At 50.6% G+C, this 24,753-nt stretch overlaps 10 protein-coding genes across 10 annotated transcripts; 4 read left to right on the forward strand and 6 right to left on the reverse strand.

Annotated features, from left to right (window-relative positions):
• Positions 1 to 246: 246 nt before the first annotated feature.
• On the forward strand, positions 247 to 1,260 carry BO79DRAFT_256763 (uncharacterized protein; the record flags this gene model as incomplete). The annotated part of the gene is made up of 1 exon (XM_025686219.1): positions 247 to 1,260. One exon carries the CDS (start codon positions 247 to 249, stop codon positions 1,258 to 1,260), a length of 1,014 nt encoding a protein of 337 aa, XP_025537650.1.
• An 89-nt stretch (positions 1,261 to 1,349) lies between these two features.
• Positions 1,350 to 1,589, reverse strand: BO79DRAFT_152284 (uncharacterized protein; the record flags this gene model as incomplete). Its single annotated transcript, XM_025678685.1, has 1 exon — positions 1,350 to 1,589. A coding segment is annotated over one exon (240 nt), but the record flags the coding sequence as incomplete, so codon positions are not given.
• Positions 1,590 to 3,715: 2,126 nt separating this feature from the next.
• Positions 3,716 to 6,517, reverse strand: BO79DRAFT_230031 (uncharacterized protein; the record flags this gene model as incomplete). The annotated part of the gene is made up of 9 exons (XM_025684074.1): positions 3,716 to 3,763; positions 3,812 to 3,925; positions 4,049 to 4,420; positions 4,518 to 4,634; positions 4,684 to 5,112; positions 5,181 to 5,345; positions 5,447 to 5,537; positions 5,623 to 5,910; positions 6,288 to 6,517. The coding sequence occupies 9 exons, from the start codon at positions 6,515 to 6,517 to the stop codon at positions 3,716 to 3,718; spliced, it is 1,854 nt and encodes a 617-aa protein (XP_025537652.1).
• Positions 6,518 to 9,141: 2,624 nt separating this feature from the next.
• Positions 9,142 to 9,675, reverse strand: BO79DRAFT_176227 (uncharacterized protein; the record flags this gene model as incomplete). Its single annotated transcript, XM_025679841.1, has 2 exons — positions 9,142 to 9,500; positions 9,628 to 9,675. 2 exons carry the CDS (start codon positions 9,673 to 9,675, stop codon positions 9,237 to 9,239), a joined length of 312 nt encoding a protein of 103 aa, XP_025537653.1. The 3' UTR covers positions 9,142 to 9,236.
• Positions 9,676 to 10,187: 512 nt separating this feature from the next.
• BO79DRAFT_176229 (fumarylacetoacetate hydrolase family protein) lies at positions 10,188 to 11,152 on the forward strand. The gene is made up of 3 exons (XM_025679842.1): positions 10,188 to 10,287; positions 10,352 to 10,563; positions 10,652 to 11,152. The coding sequence occupies exons 1-3, from the start codon at positions 10,229 to 10,231 to the stop codon at positions 11,077 to 11,079; spliced, it is 699 nt and encodes a 232-aa protein (XP_025537654.1). The 5' UTR covers positions 10,188 to 10,228; the 3' UTR covers positions 11,080 to 11,152.
• Positions 11,153 to 11,183: 31 nt separating this feature from the next.
• BO79DRAFT_269765 (uncharacterized protein) lies at positions 11,184 to 12,256 on the reverse strand (the record flags this gene model as incomplete). Its single annotated transcript, XM_025687235.1, has 1 exon — positions 11,184 to 12,256. The coding sequence occupies exon 1, from the start codon at positions 12,228 to 12,230 to the stop codon at positions 11,184 to 11,186; it is 1,047 nt and encodes a 348-aa protein (XP_025537655.1). The 5' UTR covers positions 12,231 to 12,256.
• A 3,156-nt stretch (positions 12,257 to 15,412) lies between these two features.
• BO79DRAFT_256769 (putative F-box and JmjC domain protein) lies at positions 15,413 to 17,100 on the forward strand (the record flags this gene model as incomplete). The annotated part of the gene is made up of 2 exons (XM_025686220.1): positions 15,413 to 15,747; positions 15,912 to 17,100. 2 exons carry the CDS (start codon positions 15,413 to 15,415, stop codon positions 17,098 to 17,100), a joined length of 1,524 nt encoding a protein of 507 aa, XP_025537656.1.
• Positions 17,101 to 17,127: 27 nt separating this feature from the next.
• BO79DRAFT_288700 (low-affinity Cu transporter) lies at positions 17,128 to 18,344 on the reverse strand. Its single transcript, XM_025688711.1, has 4 exons — positions 18,092 to 18,344; positions 17,772 to 17,970; positions 17,450 to 17,630; positions 17,128 to 17,385 (listed from the first exon to the last, which is right to left on the reverse strand). Exons 1-4 carry the CDS (start codon positions 18,179 to 18,181, stop codon positions 17,268 to 17,270), a joined length of 588 nt encoding a protein of 195 aa, XP_025537657.1. The 5' UTR covers positions 18,182 to 18,344; the 3' UTR covers positions 17,128 to 17,267.
• Positions 18,345 to 18,495: 151 nt separating this feature from the next.
• On the forward strand, positions 18,496 to 19,782 carry BO79DRAFT_209961 (chromatin modification-related protein EAF6/MEAF6). The gene is made up of 3 exons (XM_025682706.1): positions 18,496 to 18,967; positions 19,036 to 19,275; positions 19,375 to 19,782. The coding sequence occupies exons 1-3, from the start codon at positions 18,641 to 18,643 to the stop codon at positions 19,624 to 19,626; spliced, it is 819 nt and encodes a 272-aa protein (XP_025537658.1). The 5' UTR covers positions 18,496 to 18,640; the 3' UTR covers positions 19,627 to 19,782.
• Positions 19,625 to 23,511, reverse strand: ams1 (alpha-mannosidase). Its single transcript, XM_025688712.1, has 5 exons — positions 23,251 to 23,511; positions 22,650 to 23,158; positions 20,563 to 22,555; positions 19,866 to 20,515; positions 19,625 to 19,782 (listed from the first exon to the last, which is right to left on the reverse strand). Exons 1-4 carry the CDS (start codon positions 23,394 to 23,396, stop codon positions 19,894 to 19,896), a joined length of 3,270 nt encoding a protein of 1,089 aa, XP_025537659.1. The 5' UTR covers positions 23,397 to 23,511; the 3' UTR covers positions 19,625 to 19,782; positions 19,866 to 19,893.
• Between the last annotated feature and the right edge of the window lie 1,242 nt (positions 23,512 to 24,753).

Raw genomic sequence — 24,753 nt, forward strand, 5'->3', positions numbered from 1 at the left:
TCCGGCTCTGGCTCTGGCTCTGGTTCCGGCTCTGGCTCTGGTTCCGGCTCTGGCTCCTGGTCCGGTTCTGGCTCTGGTTCTGGCTCCGGCTCTGGAGGTGCTGCTCCCTCTGGTAGCGTTCCCTCCGTCCCCTCCGGCTCCGTCCCTGCTGTTCCTACCGCCAGCGTCCCCGAGGGCGCCAGCGCCGGTGCTTCCACCACTCCCTGCGACACTATCACCGGTCAGACTGTCGTTCCCGTTGCTACTATGACTGAGGGCGGCTCTGCCCCCAGTGCCCCTGCTCAGTCTGGCGGTGTTGTTCCCTCTGCTCCCGCTCAGTCCGGTGCTCCTGGTGCTCCCTCCGGTGCCCCTGCTCCTAGCGGTGGTGTTGTCCCCTCTGTTCCTGCTCAGTCTGGTGCCCCCGGTGCCCCCTCCGGTGGTGCTAGCGTCCCTGCCGTTCCCACTGCTAGCGTCCCTGAAGGTGCCAGCGCTGGTGCTTCCACCACCCCCTGCGACACTCTCACCGGTCAGACTGTTGTTCCCGTTGCTACCATGACCGAGGGTGGCTCTGCCCCCAGCGCCCCTGCTCAGTCCGGTGCCCCTGGTGCTCCCTCCGGTGGCGCCCCTGCTCCTAGCGGTGGTGTTGTTCCCTCTGCTCCCGCTCAGTCCGGTGGTGCCCCTGCCCCCAGCGGCGGTGTCGTCCCCTCCGGTGCTGCTAGCGTCCCTGCCGTTCCCACCGCCAGCGTCCCCGAGGGTGCCAGCGCTGGTGCCTCCACCACCCCCTGCGACACCCTCACCGGCCAGACTGTCGTTCCCGTTGCTACCATGACCGAGGGCGGTTCCGCTCCCAGTGCCCCTGCTGAGTCTGGTGCCCCTGGTGCCCCTAGCGGTGTCAGCCCCTCCGAGACCCCTGCCGCTCCTGCTCAGTCTGGCTCTGGCAACGCTCCCAGCGGTGGCTCCCCCGCCCCCAGCGGTGGTGTCGTCCCCTCCGGCGCTGCTAGCGTCCCTGCTGTTCCCACCGCTAGCGTCCCCGAAGGCGCCAGCGCTGGAGCCTCCACCACTCCCTGCGACACCATCACCGGCCAGACTGTCGTCCCTGTCGCTACCGAGACCGTGACTCCTGTCCCCGTTGCCACCTCGGCCACTGAGGGTGGTTCCTCTCCTCAGATCACCACCGCTCCCGTCGCTGGTTCCGGCTCCGGCTCTGGCTCCGGCTCCGAGACTGAGGTGGTTACTGTCACCGTCACCGCTACTGTGAGCGTTTCGGCTTGCGACTGGTAAGCTTCCAACAGCAGCCTACAAGTTACGACGATAGCAACGGCATCAATGGTGAATAGTCCTCCTGTATATACCTAATTTTCTAATTCTAATTATTGTGAAGATTGTCTTGAATATCTGCTCGAATTTGTACAAGGCGAGGGGAGCAGGATGTCTATAGCGGCGAAGCAGGTACAAATCTTTACTTTCTGGCTTGATTGTTTGATACTATCCCACCTTTCCCTCCAATGGAGTCCATTCGCTTTGCCGATGCAATGATGTGTTATTTGAATACCTGTACAGTACTTATGATGGAGGGATGTGCGAAAGCCAACCTCGTCCTGAATGTTTATTTCTTCATTTCTCTTAATCTCGATTCAATATGCCAAACCAGCATATCTTCACCCCAAAGTAGATACTCCATAGATCTTACTACTTTCTTAGCATCTTCATCTGACTAACAACACGTGTGGCCCCCATGTGCCCCAATCTCCCAAAGCAGTAATGCAGGAGACAATCCTCGTTCTTAGTAAGACAGTTCCCCTGTCCTCCGACGATCCCGTCAATCGTGATTAGAGCCATACCAACGAACGAACGAACACCCCTCTAATTCGAATCCCTGCCTGTTAGTTAGCTAGTCTATTTACCTTTACTCATCAAGGTTTCCAGAACCAAGCCTACTCATCCCACTCAGCTGACAGGGTCTGAGCTAAACACGAACCCAGTCGATCACAATTAGAGAACACGACACAGCCACGCAGCTGTCACTACATCATCAAGCGGCTGAGGACGGGATATGAGGTACGTCACGACAGCGGCACGGCAGTGGGTAAGCTGACGAAGAGAGATGATGATGAGTTGGAGCTTATGCGTACGAGAAGTAAGTAGTTACTTGGTTAGCATGGTGGGAGGAGAATGGAGACGGGATGGGGAGGTTCGTGCTTTTGCTTGCTAAACTAGCTAGCTATCCACTTAGTGGAATTGTCTGTGTGAATGGGTCATTAATTTATTCTTTATTAAATTGTATGCTTGTTTTCTATATTGATAATAATATTTGATATAGGATTGTGGGGGTGATAGGCGGACGTCATCCATTATATGGGACGAGTATACAGTGGGGGGTTATGGAGTACTGTTGTGGGTAATGTATGGCTTAAGCTCTTATCGAGATGATCTTATAGTATACACTGCAGTGTGTCTTGGTGATCTGCGGTGCTCTGTCTGTACTTTGTAGGTGGATGATATTTAAGCCAGGTTATAGTAGTCTCTTATTATTTATTGTGAACCTTCGAATGGATTGTAATCGTTGGGTCAGTAGTAGTATGGTGTCTGTGCTGATGATGGTGGCAGTTGGATATAGGGGGCTGTTGGTATGGTTTGTTCGTCTCGAGGTTAAGGGGGGAGGGATGGAAGGGATACGATTACGAGGGGAGGAAGGATATTGCTTTGTTCAGGAATTCCTGTGGATATGTATCTTTTTAGAGTGGAGTGTAGACAAGCTCATTGTATTATATGAAATGGTATTATAGATGTCATTCAGCAACTTCCGATTCATGGCCAACTGGTGAATAAACCATGCCCCTTGATGTGGATTAGATAGCTTCTTCAGTCATGAGCCTGTAACTACAGTGTGATTCTGTTGTAGCTCTATTAGCTATCTAGCACCTATGTCCTGGATTGAGATACAAATTGAAGGCATACTTCATGTAGGAGCGAGACATAGGCATGTGCACTACTACTCAACATAGGGTTGTGTCTTCTACGAGATGCATGTGCGAACCCCGATAATGACTACGCAGAAGGAAAACAGAAGCAGATACGAATCCCAAACGGTGTGTTCAATGGTACTCTTTCCACCTTCTATCTACTTCCTAATATCATGTCCTACTCTACAGCCCACTAACTCACCACGGAATATCCTTCCATACCCCCTGACTCTTCAACACATAGAATAGGGGCATACTCACACCACCTCCCCTCCCCAGCTAACCACAACCAACCACATATTAAGATCTCCCCAATAACTGAGCATCTGTTATACCAACGGCTCAACGGTCTAAATAAACCGACAAACAATAGTCTCAATAGTCGATCAACCCAATATTCAATAGTCAACCTAGCCTTGTGGAGAATGTCCCGAAAACGGTCGCATGCTGGGTAAACTTTGTTTAGATTAAGTGCGCTAGTTGTGGTTCCCCCCGGACTGATATTTGGGACGGAGACTATCTAGTATCTACTAATTCACTTGCCAAGCAAACTCTGCTGTTCGTTCCGCGGAATTGGGATTGCGTGGTCTGAACTTTGAAGGAGAATAGATTAAAGTATGATGGTACAGGGGGAGGTTGGACTATTGGCGGAGATATTGCTGAGACAGGCATAGGGTGCAAACTCTCTTTTTTGTTTATTGTTTATAGTGACATTACCACGTGTGAATAGATCGCTAAATATTGAGTTGCGGAATCCTCCAATCCTTCGCTCTTTAGTGGGGCTTTGGTATGTGGTTTATGTAGGTGAAGCTGTGTGTGCCCTGAACGGTAGGACATGAGAACTACCTTGAAGATGTAGAGCTACCTACCTTGTCGCTCGAGGCGGTCCGGCGCATCGCGATGATCTTCTCGCGGAGCAGCTTCTCGCGTAGTTCGGAGCTGGAGATGCGTACACGAGCTGCGTTATTGGGGGGAGCAGCAGTCTGCGATTAGTGGTTAGTTAAGGTCTTTACAGTGAGAGGGGCAGAGCAGAGTTATGGGCAATGAACGAACTTAGGAAATCATAGATTTTGTGTGAAGAGGACCCTTAGAAATCATTCACCCACCTCAGTGGCATCCTTCATCTCGTAGTCGCTCGAGCTTGGCTTCTCAGCCGGCGGTGGTGATCGTTTGGCGGCATCCTCGTCTTCATCAGCCATCCTCTTTCGTTTATCACTGGGGACGGATACGGAGGACGTGTTGCGCCGTCTCCGTGCAACTGGGGCATATCTCTCTATGGACCGACGCCGCTTCCTATCCCTCATGCGGCTGTGACTACGGCTGCGACTCCGACTCCGACTGCGGGAATCCTGGCTGGCGCTGCGGGAACGGCCTCGACTGCGGCTGCGGCTGACACTCTGGGATGAGTACCGGCGTCTGCGAGTGTCATTGCGCTCTCTGCTGCGACTCAAGCGACGGTCGTCACGGAACTTGCGGGCCTTTGCAATATCAGCGGTGGATTCTTTCTTATTATCTCGTGAAGAGTAAGGCGATGATCCTCTGCGTCTGGTGCCGCTACCATCCGACCCTTGCGACCTCGAACGGGACCTTGATGCCGAAGAACCTCTTCTCCTGCGTCGGTCTCTGGGGACAGGTGAACGCGATGCACTGCGGGAAGAAACGGATCTCCGTCTCCGTCGGTCTCTTCTGGGACTACGTGAGCGTGATGATTCACTGCGGGTATTGGATCTTGCACGATCACCGTAATCAGGGCTGCGTCTCCTTGGCCTCCTGCGATCGCCGCGGTCCGGGGAGACAGAGCCGCTAATTGACCGACGTCGTCGGTTCCGGTCGTTGCCAGGATGACGCCGACGTGGTGGAGGTGAGCGCGAGGAAGAGACGGAGCGAGAGCGAGAGCGGCTGGGCGAACGGGATGGCCGACGGCCTCGACGAGAGCCTGAGGGCACGTAGGAGTCGAACTCTCGTCTGCCAGGCGGACCTCGGAAACGGTCACGGCTGCGCTGTCGCGGAGGCGACCGACGTCTATCAAAGTCTCGACCACCGCGGCCACCGCCTCTTCTTCCTCCCCTTGTGCGCTCGGATCGTTCTCTGCGTCGAAGGTCTTCAAGTTCTCGCTCTCGCGCGCGCTCCTGTTCCTTCTGTTTGCGGGCTTCCTCGGCGGCTTTTTCCGCTTCGATCTAGTGATAACGAGGGTGTCAGCGCGAGACCAGCAACCCGGACATCCGTAAAATATCCCACCTTCTCTTGGATAAGCTCCAGTTTCTTCGCCTCCAGCAACTCCTTGGGCACACCCTGGGGGTTTTCCTGGGCACTCAAACATAGCGACCACAGCTCCTTGCAAAACTTGCCAGTATCTTTATCGAGGAATCCGGTGAGCTGAATCTGCAGGGACTTGATATCGGGCTAAGATAATGCAAAGTGAACTCAGTTAGCTTGGATGGCTGAATCCCGAGTAAAACATAGCAAATCAGCATGGAAGGCAAAAGGTAAAAGGTCGTACATACAAACCGCGACCCTTCGAGAAGGTTAAAGCAGAGCTCAATAACGACGTCATCTTCATTTCCCAGGATCTCGGAGATCTTTCCAGCAATCCATCTGCAATGATTAAAAGTGTTAGTTTCAGACCGGGTGATAACAGCACCTCGCGATAAGAAACTTAGCTGGGGCTTTTGCAACGCACTTCTTCATCACCTCGATGTTGACCTTGGTCATGTCCACCTTCCGGCTGAATTCCGGAGGGAATTTGGTCTGCTTCAGCAGCTTGGCATCCACACTTGTCGCCATGGTTTCTAGTCCTAGTTCGAGAGAACCAACAGCAAGTGAAGAGTCGATAATAGGTACAGCGACCGGCGCGTGAACAGCTGCGGTGTTGAGCCAGCCACAAAACTGCGGGTTGGGTGTTTGTCGATGCCCGAATACCGGAGTCGCAGTCGGACCGATGATAGCTTCAATCTTGCCTTTCTGGGAACTTGATATCACCAAGTTACATTGTTTCAAGAACACTTGTACCAATGTTATAGAAAATACCTCTCATACTGTACCTTGACTATTTAAGGTACCAGCCGATTTGCTCCTTCAGCCTTAAGTACTGCCACTGAACTTTTGCTGGCAGTTCATCTCAGGACATTGAAGAGACAAGGGCAGGGTTGATCGTATCTATCCAGGATCTTACATAGAGCCTCGAGAAGGTCCTCTTAGGAGGAAGGCCGAGTGGCTACTAAGGTGTTTGTTTGAACAGTTTATACTGGAGCAATATCTAATAGTTATATGCTATATGTGGTTCGCCCATCTATTTAATCCAAGTCTTCCCTTCATACCTCTCCACGCAATGGATCCGGCACCCACGTTTCGAAGTCCACAACTCCAGCACTTCTCTCAAAGGCCCAGTCCCGTATAGATTCAAAGTCGCGGCAGGTATGTACGATCCTGCTTTCTGCCTGCCATCGCGGTATACTCTCATTCCACCGCCAGTGGATGGTTGATACATCCGAGCTGCACATGAGACTCTGACGGATGGAATCAGAACAATGGTCGAGATGGGTCCAAAAGTTCTTCACCGCTTCAGGGTCACTCATGTTGAGGCCCATGTCATGACCCCCATGCCTTTTTATGGAGGTGGTGCTAGTAGGAAGGGGTGAGTGGATCTGTATACCTGTTCAAGGGGGAGAAAAGAAAGAAAGAAAGAAGATCCCACATACCAGACAATGAAGTTGATGAAAAACATCAAGTCCAATCACATACATGCCTGGCTCAGAGGCAAGTGGTAGAGTATGGTTGATTAGATTGGCCGCGTCGGACTGTGGAATCTTGATAATGCCATCTATTTTCATCAGAAACGAAGCTAGCGTTGGCAAGTGTGTTTCTACCGGGAATTGTGGGCAAAAGGCAAGGTGTTATCATACCGTTATACAAGTCCTCCCACGCTTTATCATAGGCGTCACTAGGAGGGCCCATATACGGGGTCCTAGACACGAAGCCGCTGTTAAAGGTCACCGTTTTATAATCTATGATCCGATTTGCCGGCGCTGCTCCGTACAATCAGCATATAGGTACTAGATAGGATGGTCCTCACCTTGAATGACCCAGAAGCCAGTAGGGGGGATAACTGACAGATTATAGGATTTGGAATGCAGATATCTTTGGAACCTTGGATCATGTTGAGCAGTCCATATAGATTGAATGAAAGGCTGATTCCCAATATGGCGGAATATAGATATTTCGAGAAGGGGGTTCGGCCAGGGAGTGAATGAACTGCATCTGTCTGATCCAACAGACCTCCTGGCTCATCATCTTCAGGCAATTCCTGATATTTTGGCGTGGCCATTGCAAGAATATCACTGACTAGTCTGAACGTAAGATTGCAGAGTAACGGCAAGTACTGAGGGGTCTGGTTAGTGAAGTATCTCCGAACGGCATTCCAAGAACACGCCAGTACTCTATTGACTCATGAGCCCTGTGTGAGAAAGTCATCTGATAATTCTCTACTCTCACCAAAGCACGACGGCTCGGGATTATCCAGGGGACACTGTATGTGTTGATCTCACCTTACTTCAGTGTGTACAACTTCGGTGGCGCTACTCTGTGGACGATATTCATATGAGCAAAATTTTTAACAATCTCCAATCTGATGGATTGTACTGACTTTGGGAAGATTTGCTTATGCATGATCAAGTTGACTATCTTCCCGTATTCCCGGGATGAAAATAAGGAAGGGGATAACTAGGACACAGGAAACAAGCAAAAACAGATGATTATTACTTTCGAAACTTGATTCAACCAAGCCACTCCCCCCAAAATTGCAAAAAAGAAAAGAAAGAAAAACCAAAAAATATTACATTTTCACTCCTTTACTACTGACTCGTCAGGAGTTGCTTCACTAAGTTAGCAGGTGATAGATCAGCAAGCTGACTTTCTGCTCTTAAGCTCTTAAGCGGATGTAGACTAAACCCTTGATTGCCCAGACTTAGTCCAACGCAGTGTAACCACTGTGTGCTATAGTTGATTGAGATGACCGGCGGTGACTGATGCTACGCAGCCTTACTACGCCCTTCTCCTGTGACCTGGCCCAGAAGCTGACGGCTTTCCTCATAAGTCTACATTCTTCGACAATGCAAGACGTCTTTCTGTATTGGACTACTGCAAAGTCTTACCCAAAGTGAAGATCTTTCAGTTCAGCCAACCATATCTTTCCTCTGATTGATTGAAAGACGTGTTACTGTAACCAGAGACCATGTGGGGATGACCGCCGTAAATGATAACTAGAAGACCTTAAGTCGAGTTGACCAATGTATAAAACCCAGTGCGAGGGGCCCCAGTTCAAAGGCATCTTTCATCAGTCTCTCTGACAGAACAAAGTCCCTCAATTAGATAAAGAATCTTTGTTTATCCATCTTTGATCTCTCTTGTCTCTGACAAACGTTTGTCCTTCAAAATGAGATACACCCTGATCAATCTCGTCCTGGTCGGTGCGGCTCTGGCCCTACCTGCTGTGAGTTATTGGAACATAGAAATATTCCTGATCGCTCCCTGGTTACTGCAAAAAGTTGTCTCTCTACTACTTGCTGATCGTGATAGGATCTCTTGGGTCAAAACTCCAAACGTGACAACCAGGATGCCCAGAAGGCTACTGTTGATGATGCCTACCTACCTGATCTAGGTATCTGGACCAGCACTAAGCGTGACAACCAGGATGCCTAGGAGGCTACTGCGAAAGACTTTGAAGGTCCTTTTGGTCCGGGCCTTCCGAATGTATGTGATCCGTGAGCTGAATGAGTTAATAAGCTTGCTGACGAACTGCATGAAGGGTGTTGCATTCTAGAGATCTGAATGGTCACTGGCTTATCTATCAAGTGTGATACTAGACAATGTCCTAATGGACCCGGAATCCTGATCATCTGACAAAGAGAACGTGCGGTAGGATTAGCAGTCCAGATAGTTCATGAATAGTATACAGGCTAAAGAAGGACATTGAACTCCTCAGTCCTCGTTTCTATTGAAGCAAGCATAGTAGCAAAACCAAGCCTCCCTTAATAGCGCAGACGGAGATGGCAATCTACATAAAACAGTAATAACCCTACACAATGTTAAATCAACAAGACTTTCTATCAGGCGTAGCATTCTAGAAGTACTATAATAGCACCTTCGCAAAGTCAATCATGCATATAAATTCCCATATAACATTACCATACAACACACCACAGATAACGCCAGCCCGAATAAAACATCCATATGCATAAGAGAAAAAGTAAAGAATTCGCAAACAGCCCAGAACCAAGGTAGTAGTACTTTCCCTAACTAGCTAAGTTCGCTTAAAACTCGGGCTACTTCTTCCCTGGCACGCGAGAGCTCCTCATCAACCGTGCCTAGCGCATGACGGGCTTTGAACTCATAGTGCAAGTCGACGAGTTCTTTTGCGCGACGGAGATCCTCGTTTCCGTAGCTGCCTGAATCTATTCCAGAGCCTGATGGGGTTGTGTTTGTTGCTTTGGGGTTTAGTTGGTCTGTGGTTTGGGGTATTCGCTCATTAACGGTAACGAGAGCGAGGGCGTCATGGTGGTCCTGTACTTAATCATTAATTGAGGTTTCTTTGATGAGAGGTACTGAGGATGTTCTGTTTGTAGAAAAGTGCTTATATTGGTCCGTGGTATACAAATAGGCTTAGTGGGTTAATAGCAAGGGCACATACACAGACGCGTAGGGATGTCAGATCGGAGAGGATCTCAGCTACTTGCATGGCGGTCTTGGTTCGGATCACTGGGGAATCTGGTGGAATTCTGCAACAATACGATAGACGAAGTTGAAAAGAGGCTCTGTTTTTCAGATTTGATTCAGATGATTATGTACAGACGCAGTGCAAAGAAAGTAGCTAACATGCAGCGATAAGAACACCCTTCAAGAACTGAGCGGGTGACGTAAGGAACAACAAGAATAAGAAAACATTCTCAGCTCATCACAATCTCAACTCACAATTCCAGACAAATGACTGTCTACACATATTCTCTAAAATCCCTTTAGACCATAGAATAACCACCATTATCGCACTCCCACTTACTTCCCCACACAACCCTCTTATCATCCCCAATCATCCGGCTTGACCCTCCGAATCTCGGAGAATCCGAGCCTCTCCGCACGCAGCGCGCGGAGCACCTTTCCGTGCGTCGCATCGGCCGAGCTCCGACTGGCCGATTATATTATTATCCGCCAGGCCTCAATTGCCTCTACATTCCATTCCCACCCCCTCAATTATTCCTCTTCCCCCTCCATCCTCGCAAATTGCACACTTCATCATGGCCTCTGCGATCAGGGCCAACTGCAGAAAGGTTATCTGCATTGGCAGAAACTATGCGTATGTTCTATCCTACCACATCTGCGCATGACGAGGTTCCGCTAACGCAGTCTGTCAACCGCAGCGACCACATCACAGAGCTGAACAACACCAAGCCCAAGCAGCCCTTTTTCTTCTTGAAGCCCGCTTCCGCTATCCTCTGCCCCGGCGAAGGTCCTGTGCTGCGCCCTCAGGGAACCAACCTGCACTATGAGGTCGAATTGGCGCTGGTGATGGGCAAGACCGTTCGGGATCTGGACCCGAATGACGATAAGGGTGCTCTGGATGCGATTCACAGTCAGTCATGATCCTGTGCAGTTATTCTCTTTGCGATAGACAAGGAGCGTCAATGGACTAACTGTGTGTAATATCATGGCGAATATAGGCTACCTCCTCGGTATCGACATGACCGCCCGCAACGTCCAAGAAGAAGCAAAGAAGAAGGGCCTCCCGTGGACGATCGCCAAGGGCTTCGACACCTTCCTGCCTGTCTCTCAGGAGATCGCCAAGTCGCGACTTCCCGACCCTCACAATGCTTTCCTCCGCTTGAGCGTTGGATCGCAAGTGCGCCAGGCTGACTCCACCGGTCTGATGCTTTACCGCATCCCCAGACTTCTGGCGGAGATCTCCCGTGTTATGACTCTGGAGAAGGGTGACCTTGTCCTGACTGGTACTCCTAAGGGTGTTGGTCAGGTCAAGTCTGGCGATGTCATGAAGGCGTCCATTGATTATGACGGCAAGGAGCTCGAGGAGGGTCGCATTGAGGTCGAGGTCAAGGACCGTGAGGGTAGATACTGGTACAGTGAGACCTAAATGGCTGTCTTGAACAAGATATATGTATCAGATAGACACTGTATATACATACCCTGGTTCTCTTCCAATATAGACTATCTGGAATGAAAAAGTAAGTCGGTTCTTCAACGGCGGTACATCTCCATAACAAAGCGTTCATCCTCTTCATCAGCTGGTACAATGGGTATGGACCTTCTCGTTCTCGGCCTTTTGCGCTGGACTTCCGGAGCATTTGTCGACTCGAGTTTGACATTTCCATTAAGCGTTTCGCTTTCCTTGACTGGCACCCGTATAGGAGGTTTCCTGTCCTCAATAACCTTCAACATGGCGTCCCTCAAATCACTCCAAGACCAGCCAGCGTTGTTCATCTCTTCCTCGATCAAAGCCCGGATACCAGAGTCATCAAGACCTCGCACAACCGCCCTGACAACCTCACCTTCATCCCTCTGTGCCTGCAATCCGCATCTCATCCCCTCAGCAGCAGCCAAATAATCAGCCAACGATCTCCCACCCTGCTTCATAACACCCTCCAACTCCGTCCCAACTTCCTCAGTCTTCTCCTCACCCACCAAAGAAGGTGTCCCCCACGTAGTATCAGAAAGCGTGGACGACAACCCACTCCTCCCACCAACATCAACACCAGGAACCGAACCCATAGGTATCGAATCCGGAACAAGAACATCAGACCCAGCAGAACAAGCCTTGACAACATCCCCTCTCTCCATTCCCAATCCCATCCCCACCTTCACTCCACTACCTCCCCGTTCCATCAACATCTCTCTCACCTCATCCAGCACCCTCACGCGAATACCCTCCTCCATTCTCTCTTGTTCACGAGCACGCCTCTCCAAACAATCAACCCTACCCCGTAGCTGGCGATTATCATTCTCAAGTTCCTCAACCCGCTCAATACCAGTTCGTAGATTAGTGTCGAATCGAACTTCTAGTTCCTTCAGGCTGTTCTCCAATCTGATATTTTCCTCGCGTGCTCGTAGATCTAGACTCTCAAGTCTGTAATTCAGATTCGCTATGGTATCTTTGGCAGCAGCGAGGTCGGATCTGACGCTGTTGAGTTGGTTCACGAGTTGAATGTTTTCGCGTCGGAGCTCGTGGGCCCAGAGGAAGGTGGATGGGTGGGGGATGTTGGGGTTTGGTTGTCTGGTTCGATTCATTGTTCATTTGGGTTGGAGGGTTCTTTATTTAGTTGGGATCGAGTTGCGTGGGGGATAGAGTGGTTGTCGAGATGGGATGTGTTGTGGAGGATGTGGAGAATGGAGGATGGAAGGGTGGTATACATAGTATACTATATTATGCTTAGGCTGTGTCTGTCTATACGGAGTAGAGTCCCTACAAGTTGGAGCGCCTTCCACAAAACCAAGGGTTGAAGATTGACTATTCAAAACAAACTAATGGAATGGTATGTACCTCTCTTGTCTATACTAGTGAACACAGGTATACAACCAGTCCGAGCCGTAATCGTATCTTCGTCCACCCAAAGTGCCTCGAGGAAAAGAAAGCCTGATTGAACTAATCACATTTTTGGCCCGACCTCTTGGTCAAGTATGAACGCAGCATCCTTAACCAACCAGAGAGCGAGCTAGGTACAGAGCAAAGGAAAAAGGTGTGAAAAAGCGTTTCCGGAAGAGAACCATGAATTACAGCAATAAAATCGCACAAGCGTGTCGCATCTCCATAAGCAATAACAGACAAAGGAAACCATAAACAGAACAAGACAGAAACACGCAGACTAAGACGGTTCCCGCTCGCCACTGCTAAAAGAGAAAATGCTGGAGACACAGAAAGCCACTTTTTGAAGGATTCTCCTTTACCAAGAGAAGCGCAACGATGTCAAAACGTCTTTCCCACCGCAGCTCACCCTTGGAGCGTTATTGGCAACTGCATTCGTAATCCGCATCGAGGGACGTTAGGTGATGGTATTAGGGAGTTTAGATGAGGTCTAGATGCCAGAGTCAGTATGAATGAATAGATCATCAAAGTGTGGGTCAAGTCCTGCTTACCGGCAACGTTCATGGGCATCTCCTCGATCTGGGTGCTGTAGAACTGCTCAATCTCACGCATCATGCGGACATCGTCAGCGGTGACGAAGTTGATGGCAACACCCTTACGACCGAAACGACCACCACGACCGATACGGTGGATGTAGTTCTCACGGTTGGCGGGAAGGTCGTAGTTGATGACCAGGGAGACCTGCTGGACATCGATACCACGGGCCAGAAGGTCAGTGGCGATCAGGACACGGGAAGATCCGGAACGGAACTCCTTCATGATAACATCACGCTGGCCCTGCTCCATGTCACCGTGCATGGCAGAGACGGTGAAGTCACGGGCAGTGAGCTTGTCGGTGAGCCAGTCGACCTTGCGGCGGGTGTTACAGAAGATGACGGCCTGGGTGATGGTGACGGTCTCGTAGAGATCGGAGAGGGTGTCGAGCTTCCACTCCTCCTTCTCGACAGCAATGTAGAACTGCTTGATACCCTCGAGGGTAAGCTCCTGCTTCTTGACCAGGATACGGATGGGGTCACGCATGAACTTGGTGGTGACCTCAAGGACATCCTGGGGCATGGTAGCGGACAGCAGGGTGACCTGGGTGGACTGGGGGAGGAGCTGGAAGATGTCGTAGATTTGCTCGGTGAAACCACGCTGATCATGTTGTTAGCCAGGGCACATCTTCTCGGGATCGATCTGAAATAGACTTACAGAAAGCATCTCATCAGCCTCGTCGAGGATGAAGAGCTTCATCTGGTCGGTCTTGAGGACACGGCGCTCAATCATATCGTGGATACGACCGGGGGTACCGACAACGACCTGGGGGCCGGCGCGGAGGGCGTTCATGTCGTCACGGACGTTGGTACCACCAATGCAGGCGTGGCACTCAATGTTCATGAAGTCACCGATAGCGACAACGACCTTCTGGATCTGCTGAGCCAACTCACGGGTGGGAGCGACAATCAGAGCCTGGCAGGCCTTGAGCTCCTGGTCGATCTTCTGGAGAGCGGAGATGGAGAAAGTGGCAGTCTTTCCGGTACCAGACTGGGCCTGGGCAATGACATCGTGGCCTGGGATGCCCTAGTTAGCATCATAAATTATGGGCGACCGTGCGGAGAAAACATACCGGCAATGATGGGCTTGATGGCACGCTGCTGGATAGCGGAGGGACGCTCGAAACCGTAGGCGTAGACACCTGGACGTCGTCAGAACATGTTGGCACAGACCCCACCAGGGCAAAGATAAAATTTGTATCACATACCGCGAAGCAGCTCGGGCTTCAGGTCCATGGAGTCGAAGGAGTCGGTGACCTCATCGTAGTTGGTCTCGATCTGTCCTATTGACGTGAAATCTCTGGTCAGCTTGATTCTTCGAAATATTTCGATGATGGGTTGTGGCGATTATCTCTTTCTTCCGCTGGCTTGAGAGCGAGCCCCATTCTCCAGCAAAGTAGAGAGATATAAACCACAAATTTGCCATGAAAAAAATGAAGCAAACGATATAGGAACACATACCCTCGGGGATCTCCTCCAAACCCTTGTCGTTAGAAGCCATGATTGCGGTGTTGTTGTAAGAAGATCACAGGCGAGATGCTGTGATCGAAGAAGACGGTGGGGTTTTGGGATTAAAACTGGAAAAGGCTTGTTAGCGATAGGCGAGGATGGTGGGGGAGGGCGCAATGCGCAGAGAAACGCTGGTGAGAGAGCAACGAACCTGGTAGCACAACTCTCGGGGGATGAGAGATATCACAAAGACTTCAAAAGTCGTAGGGGTGGGAAGAGAAAAGAAGTTCAAGTTGGATGACCGAAGATGGTGTGGGAAAATGGGGGGACCAGAAGCGGCGGGACGAGCACTGCGAACTTTTTTTTTTTCTTCCCTTTTCTTTCCCTGTGTCTGCCATTTTTCCATTTGTCGCGGTGAAATTTTTGATTTTTAGCGCCAATTTAGCCTAGCCGATACGCACCGCCTACTTTATCGGGCAACCTACCCACGTACTTGCCTTGTGGGAATTTTGACATTATTTCCTTATTCGCTGGCTAGACTACGGAGGGAAATTTTTGGTAATATTTTCGTTGCCCAGGAGGCAAGTCTTTTACTGCGTAGGACCATAGTATTGCCGCTCAGAAAGTCCACAGGAGCGTTGTTCATGGCTGGGTTGGGCATAAGACCCCCCCGTATCTTCCCTGCCTGACAGCCCTGGCCGTTGGTTGTGTGGGCTGTTTATTACTAGTCTGTACCACCACCGCCGCCCGGTCTGTGACCGGTCTAGTCGTTCCCCACCCAATTGGGAAAGTTCCTACAATTCAATGCCCGTCTCTTTCTTTTTCTTCAAATAATAATCATGAAAATGCCGGATATCAATTCCTTGGACAGTGCTCGTCCTCTCGGCGGTGCAGTAGCTGCCCATAGCTACTCTTCGCATCCAGAGCCCGATGTTGAGGATCTGTCTGGCCATGAAGAAATTCCTGGCCATCCTCTGGGCGTGAAGCCTAGTGGCAATGCTTTGCTCGCCGCAGAGAACCTGCGCCATGCAATTGGCACTTTTAACATCCTACCGGATGAGTCGATATTGATGTTGCTCGAATACCTCGATGGTCCCAGTCTGTTGAATATTGGACAGACGTGCAAGGCATTTTATGCTTTCACCAGAGCCGAGGATCTCTGGAAAGCTCTTTTCACCGGGTGAGATATAGATCTTTGTTCTTACATTATTGCTATTGTCTACATCTGCTTGCCAGGGGACTGCTTATTCTTGTTGATTCCTGGGACGTGGCAGTCTACTGTCTCATCGCATTTGTAGAATTATAGCTAGACGGCCTGGAGCATTGCACTAACGCTTTAGTCAGTTCTCCTCCCGCCTCGTTCTCATGGAAAGGAACATGGCGCTCAACTTATCTTAACATTCCTCCGTCGGAAGAGTGCATCCTAGACTGCTCGAATCTATTCTCGGATGTCCTGCACCGGCCCTTCCACTGCGCCCATATTTCTTTAGATCCTTATATTAAGAATATCCCTGCCCGCAACCAAATTGCTCGTCTCCCCGATCTCTCTTTTGAGGAGTTCAATGAAAAATGGAGCAACACGCCCTTCATCTTGACTGAGCCTGTGAAACAATGGCCAGCCTACAAAAACTGGTCCGTAAACATGCTTTTGGATCACTACGGCGAGGCTATTTTCCGCGCAGAGGCAGTGGACTGGCCTTTCCATACTTATGTTGATTACATGCATAACAACTCCGATGAGAGTCCCCTCTATCTATTCGACCGGGCATTTGTATCAAAAATGGGCCTCAAAGTCGGTCAGCCGGACCAGGAGCCTGACGCCACTTACTGGCCTCCCAGTTGCTTTGGAGAGGACTTCTTCTCCGTGCTGGGGAACGATCGCCCTGACAGGCAGTGGCTGATCATTGGACCTGAGCGGTCTGGAAGTACCTTCCACAAGGACCCGAACGCTACCAGCGCCTGGAATGCGGTTGTTCGTGGTTCAAAATACTGGATTATGTTCCCATCGTCTTCGAAGCTCCCGCCGCCTCCGGGCGTCTATGTGTCAGACGACCAGAGTGAAGTGACTTCCCCTCTTAGTATTGCCGAGTGGCTTTTCGGTTTTCACGCCGAGGCACGACGTAGCCCAGGCTGCATCGAGGGGATTTGTCACGAGGGCGAGATTCTCCACGTTCCTTCGGGCTGGTGGCACTTGGTCGTCAACATTGAGCCAGCTATTGCCATTACTCAGAACTTCGTACCCCGTGCCCACCTGAGCGCTGCGCTGGACTTCTTGTCTAACAAGGCAGACCAGGTTTCAGGTTTCAGAAAGGACGTAAACAATCCCTACGAGCGGTTTGTGGCGCAGATGCAGAAATCGCATCCTGAGCTATTGGAACAGGCGCAGGCAGAGCTGCAGAAGAAGAACGAGGGGAAGAAACGGAAATGGGACGAAATTGTGCACGGAAACCCAGAGCAAGACGGAGGTGATGCCGCCGAAGGAGGCGGGTTTAGCTTCGGGTTTGGAGATGACAGCGATGTTGAAGTCCCCTAATTGCAGTCTCCGCTGTTTGCAAGTGAACGCATGAATGTTCATTAGACGAGTATGCAACTGATGCTGTTTCCAAACGACAAGACGACCACAGCTACCTAACGAGGCTACTGCTAAGAATATGCCCGGTTCCCGCCAAAACTTCAGGCAAGCCTTCGTGCTACAATCCATTAATGACAAGCAACTGTTTTGCTGGCAGAGGTATTGTCTCCAAACGCCAAATATCCCACAAAGGCACCAACGGCAACTGCGAGCATGACGAATCCATTGTACGTCATGAAGAGCAGCCTGAACAGTTAGAACTCGTCCAAGTCGAAGAGGGAGTGAATAGGAGTGGGACTAGAAGACTTACATGATGAAAAAGCTATAGAATACCTGCACAGCATACAATGCTGCCATGGTGATCTTGCCTCTTTGCTCGACGGTCCTCCGGCTATCCCTGCCTACAACTAGGGGTGAGCCGGTGTTCGGGGCAGGCAGCGTCTGGCTAGAAGGGACATTGGCCGTGGCAGAATCGTCGTGGACCTCGCTGCCTTCACGGTGTCAGGTGCTTCATCCCAGCAAAGGTTGGGGCAAACCAATAACCAGCGCTCGAAGATGAGGAAGAAACCATGACTCCAATATCCCCGCCATGCATTATACAGGAAACATAATAGGAACGGAGATGTACGTACCTCCAACAGCAACCGTAGTATATGCACTCAGCCTCCTAGCGTGAGCCGCTTCGAACCGCCGTGTAAGCTGTCGAATTCCCTCGTAGCCGGCCGTCAAAAGGACGATGACAATAAGTGAACCCAGAAGGGACCAGGTGCTGGTAATGCGCCATTGGGGAAAGACGATGCAGAGGTTCTTCGTAGACCAGGTGAATAGCATCTAGCAAGCATCGTTAGCCGGACAAGCTAGGAGGGCAGTACGTTGTAGCAAGCAATGGCGAGCTCCACTTCCCAGCACCGCTTGCACTCGAACCACTATAGATTAGCAACAAGACACTCACATTCATACTGCACTGTCCATCACCCATATCCATATCTCCATGATCATGACCATGGTCCATATCCATCATACCATGCATTGAGTGATCCATCTCGAAGTCAGGCCGTAGCAAGTCCAACAAGTAGAATAGTCGTTGATGACGAAGTCAAGTACAATATGTACAGCGAGCTTCAGCGTAGCAAACACCACAAGCCTCTCTCAGATAAAGAAGCCAGCGAACCACACCGGTAAGACAGAGAGGGAAAGAGAGCAAGGGAGATGGGGAGATGCAGCTCCCAGGTGTACGTAAGGTGACGGAGCGATAATGTGACTCGGATGCAAACCAGCCAAACACCAACGATAAGATCTGGCGGCGATCATCATCCAATCCATTCCATCCATTCATTCACTTCCACTTCTCTTCCGCTTCTAGATGCTAGAGATCGCGACACCACCTCCACCAGTACACTCGTTTCAATGCGCGCTCGCATCTAACCCAACCAAACCCCCATCTCAATCTCCTCATCATTGACGCTTTCCCGCGACTACAATCACGTCACCCACCACCACAATGGCCGAACCCGCCGCCGCCGCCGCTACAACACCGGCCGCATCAAGCGCCCCAGCACCAGCACCACCAACCAGCACAACAGGCCCAACTTCCACCACAATCACCAACTCCACAGCGCCCAATTCCACACCAAACAACAACAATGCCAATTCAAACTCCACCTCCAATCTCAACTCCAACAACAACACCTCCAACCTCAACAACCCCAACCAATCCAACGACTCCTCCGCCTCATCAACCGCAAACCGCGGCCTCCCCTACTACGAGAAACTCCGCCGCGAACTACGCGACACACTCCAAAAGAAGCGTCTAATGGATAAGAGCATGGTACGGACACCCCCCAATTCCCCCCTTTAACTTCCCCCGTACCTCGAACCAACAAAAATAAACGACAGGCCCAACTCGAAGACCAAATCTACCGCTTCGAACAATCCTACCTGGAAGAAACCACTGCCGGAAACATCATCAAGGGTTTTGACAACTACATCAAGGGCTCATCCAGCGGGGCCGGGATCGGCGGAGCAGGCATTGCCCTCTCATCGAGTATGAGTGGTGGAGGAGGCGCTGCGAGACGAAAGGCGACGGTGTCGGACGCGGATCGTGTGTTTTCGAGGAGTTCGGCGAGTTTTATGCGGGTATGCTCACCTTCCTTTCCTTTCTCTCTATCTCCGTCCCCTTTGTATTTGATTGTGTGGATGTGCGTAAGCTGACGGGTTCTCTGTGTTGGCGTTTAGGATTCACCCGCGCCTTCATCGGCTCAAACGACGCCGTCGCATGCCGCGACCCCGAATTCCACGTATAATGGATCTACTGGAAAGCCTGGGAATGGGGATGCGTCGTCTGCGGCGAATAGTGTGAAGGGGGGACAGGCGTCGAAGAATAAGAAGAAGTCTGCGGCGAGTAATAAGGATAAGGGGGATGATGATGGGACAGATGGGGATAGGCCGCCTACGAAGAGGTTGAAGATTACTTATGGGAGGGATTGATATATCAGTTTATTATTTCGTTATGAGATTTGGTTGGAGTTGGTAGGTTCTTTGCTGGGTTGGATAGGGAGCTGTGGCGCGCGGAAAACTACTGGTTATATTTGTTCGAAGAGTTCGCTGTGTTTGCTAGGTTTCGCTATTTGTCTGTGATATCCTCTGTACTACTAGATTGCATCAGCATTGCTCTGCTAGATTATACATCTCAAAAGATATGTCACTTGTTGTTAGGAGATACGGACAATTTTCCTTTCACTGCACGGAGACCGACTACAGCTGCAGTCTGTATGTCGCGACCTCGAAGGCTCTCAGCTCGATATCAATGCTCGTGGTCTGCGCGTCATTCTTGGACAAGACCAGGCTCGTCTCGTCATCCTCAAGGATATTGCACTTCCATGCCTTCTTAACGGGAAGCTTGGTATTGATGGTGCCACGGCTTTTACCACCCAGGGACTCGTAGATGCGGAGGATGACGCTCTTCCCGGCACGCCGTGGCAGTTCATCTCGAGACACGTCTTCATCATCTTCACCACGCTTCACTGTGTCCAGGACAAGCGAGGGAGAACCATCCAACAAGATTGACTTAAACGCGTCGCTTGCCTCTTGACCAGATGCGGGCTCCAGGGCAAGGGGGTGGTTAAAGCTGTACCCTGCGCGGATCGTGCGATGGTCCAGGGGCCCTGCGTGCGGGAGAATCGCGTAACGGATGCGATGATGACCCATATCTGCATGAGCATCCGGTGCCTTCGGGGCACGAAGCAGGGAGAGGCGCATCATGTTACCGCAAGTTGCAAACCCATACTTGGAATCATTGAGGATCGAGACACCGTAGCCGTGCTCAGACAGATCTGCCCACTTGTGGCAGCACACTTCAAACTTGGCCATGTCCCAGCTGAAACCTATTAGCACCTGCATATGTGGAAAGAAGGGTAGAATTACCTGGTGTTGTAATGAGTCGGGCGATTGATGATTCCGTACTGAGTCTCATACGATGCTTGTGTGTTCGTGATATCGACAGGGAACTCGACCTTGAGGAACTTCATAGTCTCCCGCCATTCGACTTCACTTTCCATCTCAACATAGGATGGCTGATCTCCAACGGCAGCAGCCAGGCTGATAGTCGTCTTGACCCAGCTCTTGTCGCTTATGCGGGTCTCAGTGACCACGCTGACACGATACGGATCGTTTTCAGCGACAGTAGTCTTCCCGGATTGCAACTCTTTCCTCGATTCGAGGTGGAAGACCTCAACGTCCCACGCTTGCCAGTAGAGTGGTTTATCGTCAAATATGACAAGCTGGTTAGCTTTCCCGCCCTTGGCAATGATTTCGCGCTTTTCCTTCAGATCGTACAATGATGTGATGACTCCGTCGTGCACATCTACCCTCAGTTTCTCGTTCTGTAAACGGAAGACACCGGGCTCGATCTCGGAAACAGTCACAGCAGGCGCTCTGTTTGAAGCCGTGGGAAGCCGACACTTGATAGGACCACTTTCACCACTGACAATGACGTATCTAGGGCCACCCGCAGTTGTAAACTCAGCAGGGACCTTGACTACTTCTGAGCGAGGCCAGGGCAATGTATTGATTGCGACGAGACCCTTGGCGGTGCTGCTTCCAAGTCCAAGAGCTTGGAGGGCTTCCTTCCGAACCTTGTTGCCAATTTCAAAAACCTTCTTGTATAGCTCTCTGGAGTCATCGTAGCACATCTCGATGCTGCTACCGGGAAGGCAGTCATGGAATTGGCACAAAAGTACATCTTCCCACATCTCGTCGATTTCCTCCTTAGGGTACTTATACTTGTCCGCAGACTGCTCAAGAGTAGCGAGTGTAGCAAGGTACTCGATTTCCCTGAGCAAAAACTCCGACTTGCGGTTTCCCCGTTTGTTGTTGGCCTGTGTGGTATACGTGCCCCGATGTAGTTCGAAATATAATTCACCATACCACGTGGCGAAGCGGGTACCTTGTTCTACCTTCTTCTCGAGCTTTGCGAAGAAATCATCGACCGAATCTCCCATCTTCACACGAGGAAGCAAGCCAACCTTGTCACTGAGACCGCGGCAGCGGCGCAGCTTCTCCAGATGTTCAAAGGTTGGCCCGCCACCACCGTCGCCCTTGCCGAATACTAAGAGTGACGTGTTGTCGTTGTCCATTGACTTGTGTTGAGTCACGCTACGCTTCACGTCACCGAAGTGAGCGCTCGCAGTGTATGTCTCTGCTGGTGGCATGTGGCACATAACCTGACTCCCATCGAGTGCAACCCAGAGAAATGTGGTGTGCGGGAAGTTATTGATATTGTTCCAACTGAGCTTTTGGGTGAGGAAGCGACTCATGCCTGCCAAACGACAGATCTGAGGTATCTGCGTAGAGTAGCCAAAGGTGTCCGGAAGCCAGAAGGTTGTACAGCGTTCACCGAAGTTTCTCTCAAAGAAGCGTTGGCCATAGAGAAATTGCCTCACCAGCGACTCTCCGCTGGGCATATTGGTGTCATGCTCAACCCAGCTGCCGCCGATGGGTTGGAAGTGACCTTTCTTGACCCACTGTTTGACGCGTTCAAAAACCGAAGGATAGTATTGCTTCAACCACTTGAACTGTTGTGCCTGGGAGCAAGCGAAGCGATGCTCCGGATATCGGTCCATCAGATCACACTGGTTCGACCATGACCGGGCAACCTTACGCTTAGTCTCTGCCCAAGGCCACAACCAGCAAGTATCGATATGGCAATGTCCGATAGCGTAGACGATGGGCTCCGTGTCGGTCTCGTACACTTGGGAAGAATCTACTTTACTACCCAGGTACTTCTGGGCTATTTTGCGTGCCTCTTTGATTGATTCATTGCTGCCTTCCCCAGCAATGAACGCATCAATGATAGCATTGCCGACCATATTGGCCTCATGCGACTCCCAGCCATCACCAGGGAATTCCCTGGCCGCGTCTAGTGTACCAAGTCAGTAAACATCGACGGAATAGTCTATCATCTAACAGCTAATAGCGGCACAAGCTGCTTAAAGTTACAGGTCCGAACATACCTCCAATAATCCAGAAGTCGTAGAACAATGCCCGTGCCTCTAGGTTGACGGCAGTGATTTGAGCTTTGTGCAATGTATAGTATTTGTTAGGGTTAGGCGGCTGGATGGAATCTCCCCCAGGCGCATTTCCAAACATGCCATTGCAGGCCATCTCGATGTAGAAGGTATGTTCCTTCCCATCCCGCCAGGCATCGGGGATGATCCACTCGATACGCTCGTTGCCACCAGTGAGACCTTGAAGTGGTCGACCATCTTCCGTCCAGACTAGACCCTCGTTGTTTGCATCCCAGTGAAACTCCAGACGTTCCTTTTTGCGCATATCCTCCGGGACCGTCAGGCGGATGCGGAACCAATGAGTGGACCAGCTTGGCCCGAACGATGCTCCGATGTGGGTAGGTTTAAATTCATTGGAGGTAGCCTCTTTGAAAGTTGGGCGCTGGAGGTCAGGGACGGAGTATACTGAAAGCTTGACATGGTCTTCGTCGGAATTAACGGCCTCGTTCAGCTTGCTAGTAGACCTTTAGTATAGTTCGGACGTGAAATAGACGACCGGAAGAATGAAGAATTGTGTGCTATAAGACCGCAATGAGAATGTACTTACGAAATGAGGTTCTGGCCTTCGTACTGTCCGGTGGCGGTGAATTGCTTGAGACGGTCGGTGTAGATGCTCTTAATGCGTTGACCGACTGGGCCCGCGGGAGTCTGGGGAAGGGCGCTGGGAGCTTGCCGGGGAACGTCTCCACCCATGGTAGCGGGTCTAGATCAGTGAAGTGATGGGATAAACAGATTTGGATGCAACGATTGATAATTTAAAGCATTTGATAGATTCGAATGAATTGAATGATCAAAAAGAGGAGGGAGGCTGCTCAAAGGAAAGAAGAGGGGAAGTGAGGAGTCGCCAGGAACGGCCAGGAACACGACAGGGCAGGTGACATGACGTTGGATGCAGGCATTCCTGTGCTGATCCGGGGTGGCTGTTATGTCAGCCATTCATTCCCCATTGCCTTTTGCGGAAGCTTTGACAATAGAAAGATGGTGTGAACAGATACATTGTCAAACTTCAATTCTTGAAATATTAGTGCTTTGGTGAGAGCATTAAATTGGTTTGTGAAGTTTAGTCGGATTTGGATGGATGACAATAGTGTGGTATACTGACCCAAGCACAGACATCCATCAAGCTCGAAGGCGCGCGTCCGACCACCCCGAGCTTACGAAGGCTGCACAACAATACGATGTCTACTTGGCCTTCTACTTACCGCAATATGAGCTAATATATTGGTGGTCAACTATGATTGACATGACTCTGCCATAGTGAGTTGACCCTTGTCTGCCAACGTTTGGGCGTCATAGCCACATGCTCTTAGAAGGCCGACCAGACCTAGCGCGCTGAACTGTTACTTTTTGATGAATAACATCGATAGGCAGTCTTTAGTTGGCATATCGCCATCGTACTCAATGGCAGTGGCCGCTTGCGAGGTAGAGGTCTGACGGGACTATAGCACCGAGATAAAACTTACCTCCTGCATCAGTATATTGCAGCCATTGCACACATCGTTCTATTAAACGATCGATAAACATTTTCTTGGGCGATAAGACTGCAATATCTGCTGAAATCGATAGTAGTGTGACTGGGCCGCTGAGCAAAATCAGGATAGCTGCCTCTCTTCTTGAACTGTCCAATGTCCACAACAGCCCTTGGCATCCAGATACTTCATCACGATTGATCGACATATGTATCGAGCTCCGAGAAGATTAACATTGTACTATCGACCAGGAACACAAGCAGTATATATACTAGCAAATAGCAGCACGATTAGTGGGGTGCTTGTAGCAATGTCAAAGGCAAATGCCATACTTGAGAATTGTGGCAGTAAGCATCGCCTACTTTAAGTATGATTAAAATCGTATTCATTACTCTTCGAGCATACGTTTTCTGCAAGTGTTATCCCGTGGCCTTTGATGGAGTTAGGTTCGGGTCACTCTTTCTGCCCTTCAGTCGGCTTAGAGCCGTTGGCGTATCAGCTTGTGTTGTAGCTGCATCAGAAAAGTCTGTATCCCTCACTAATAGGGGCATCAAAGCCTTGTTCCCCCGAGATATTGTTGT

Source organism: Aspergillus costaricaensis (genome assembly GCF_003184835.1).
Source record: "Aspergillus costaricaensis CBS 115574 unplaced genomic scaffold BO79scaffold_23, whole genome shotgun sequence".
Lineage (NCBI taxonomy): Eukaryota > Fungi > Ascomycota > Eurotiomycetes > Eurotiales > Aspergillaceae > Aspergillus > Aspergillus costaricensis.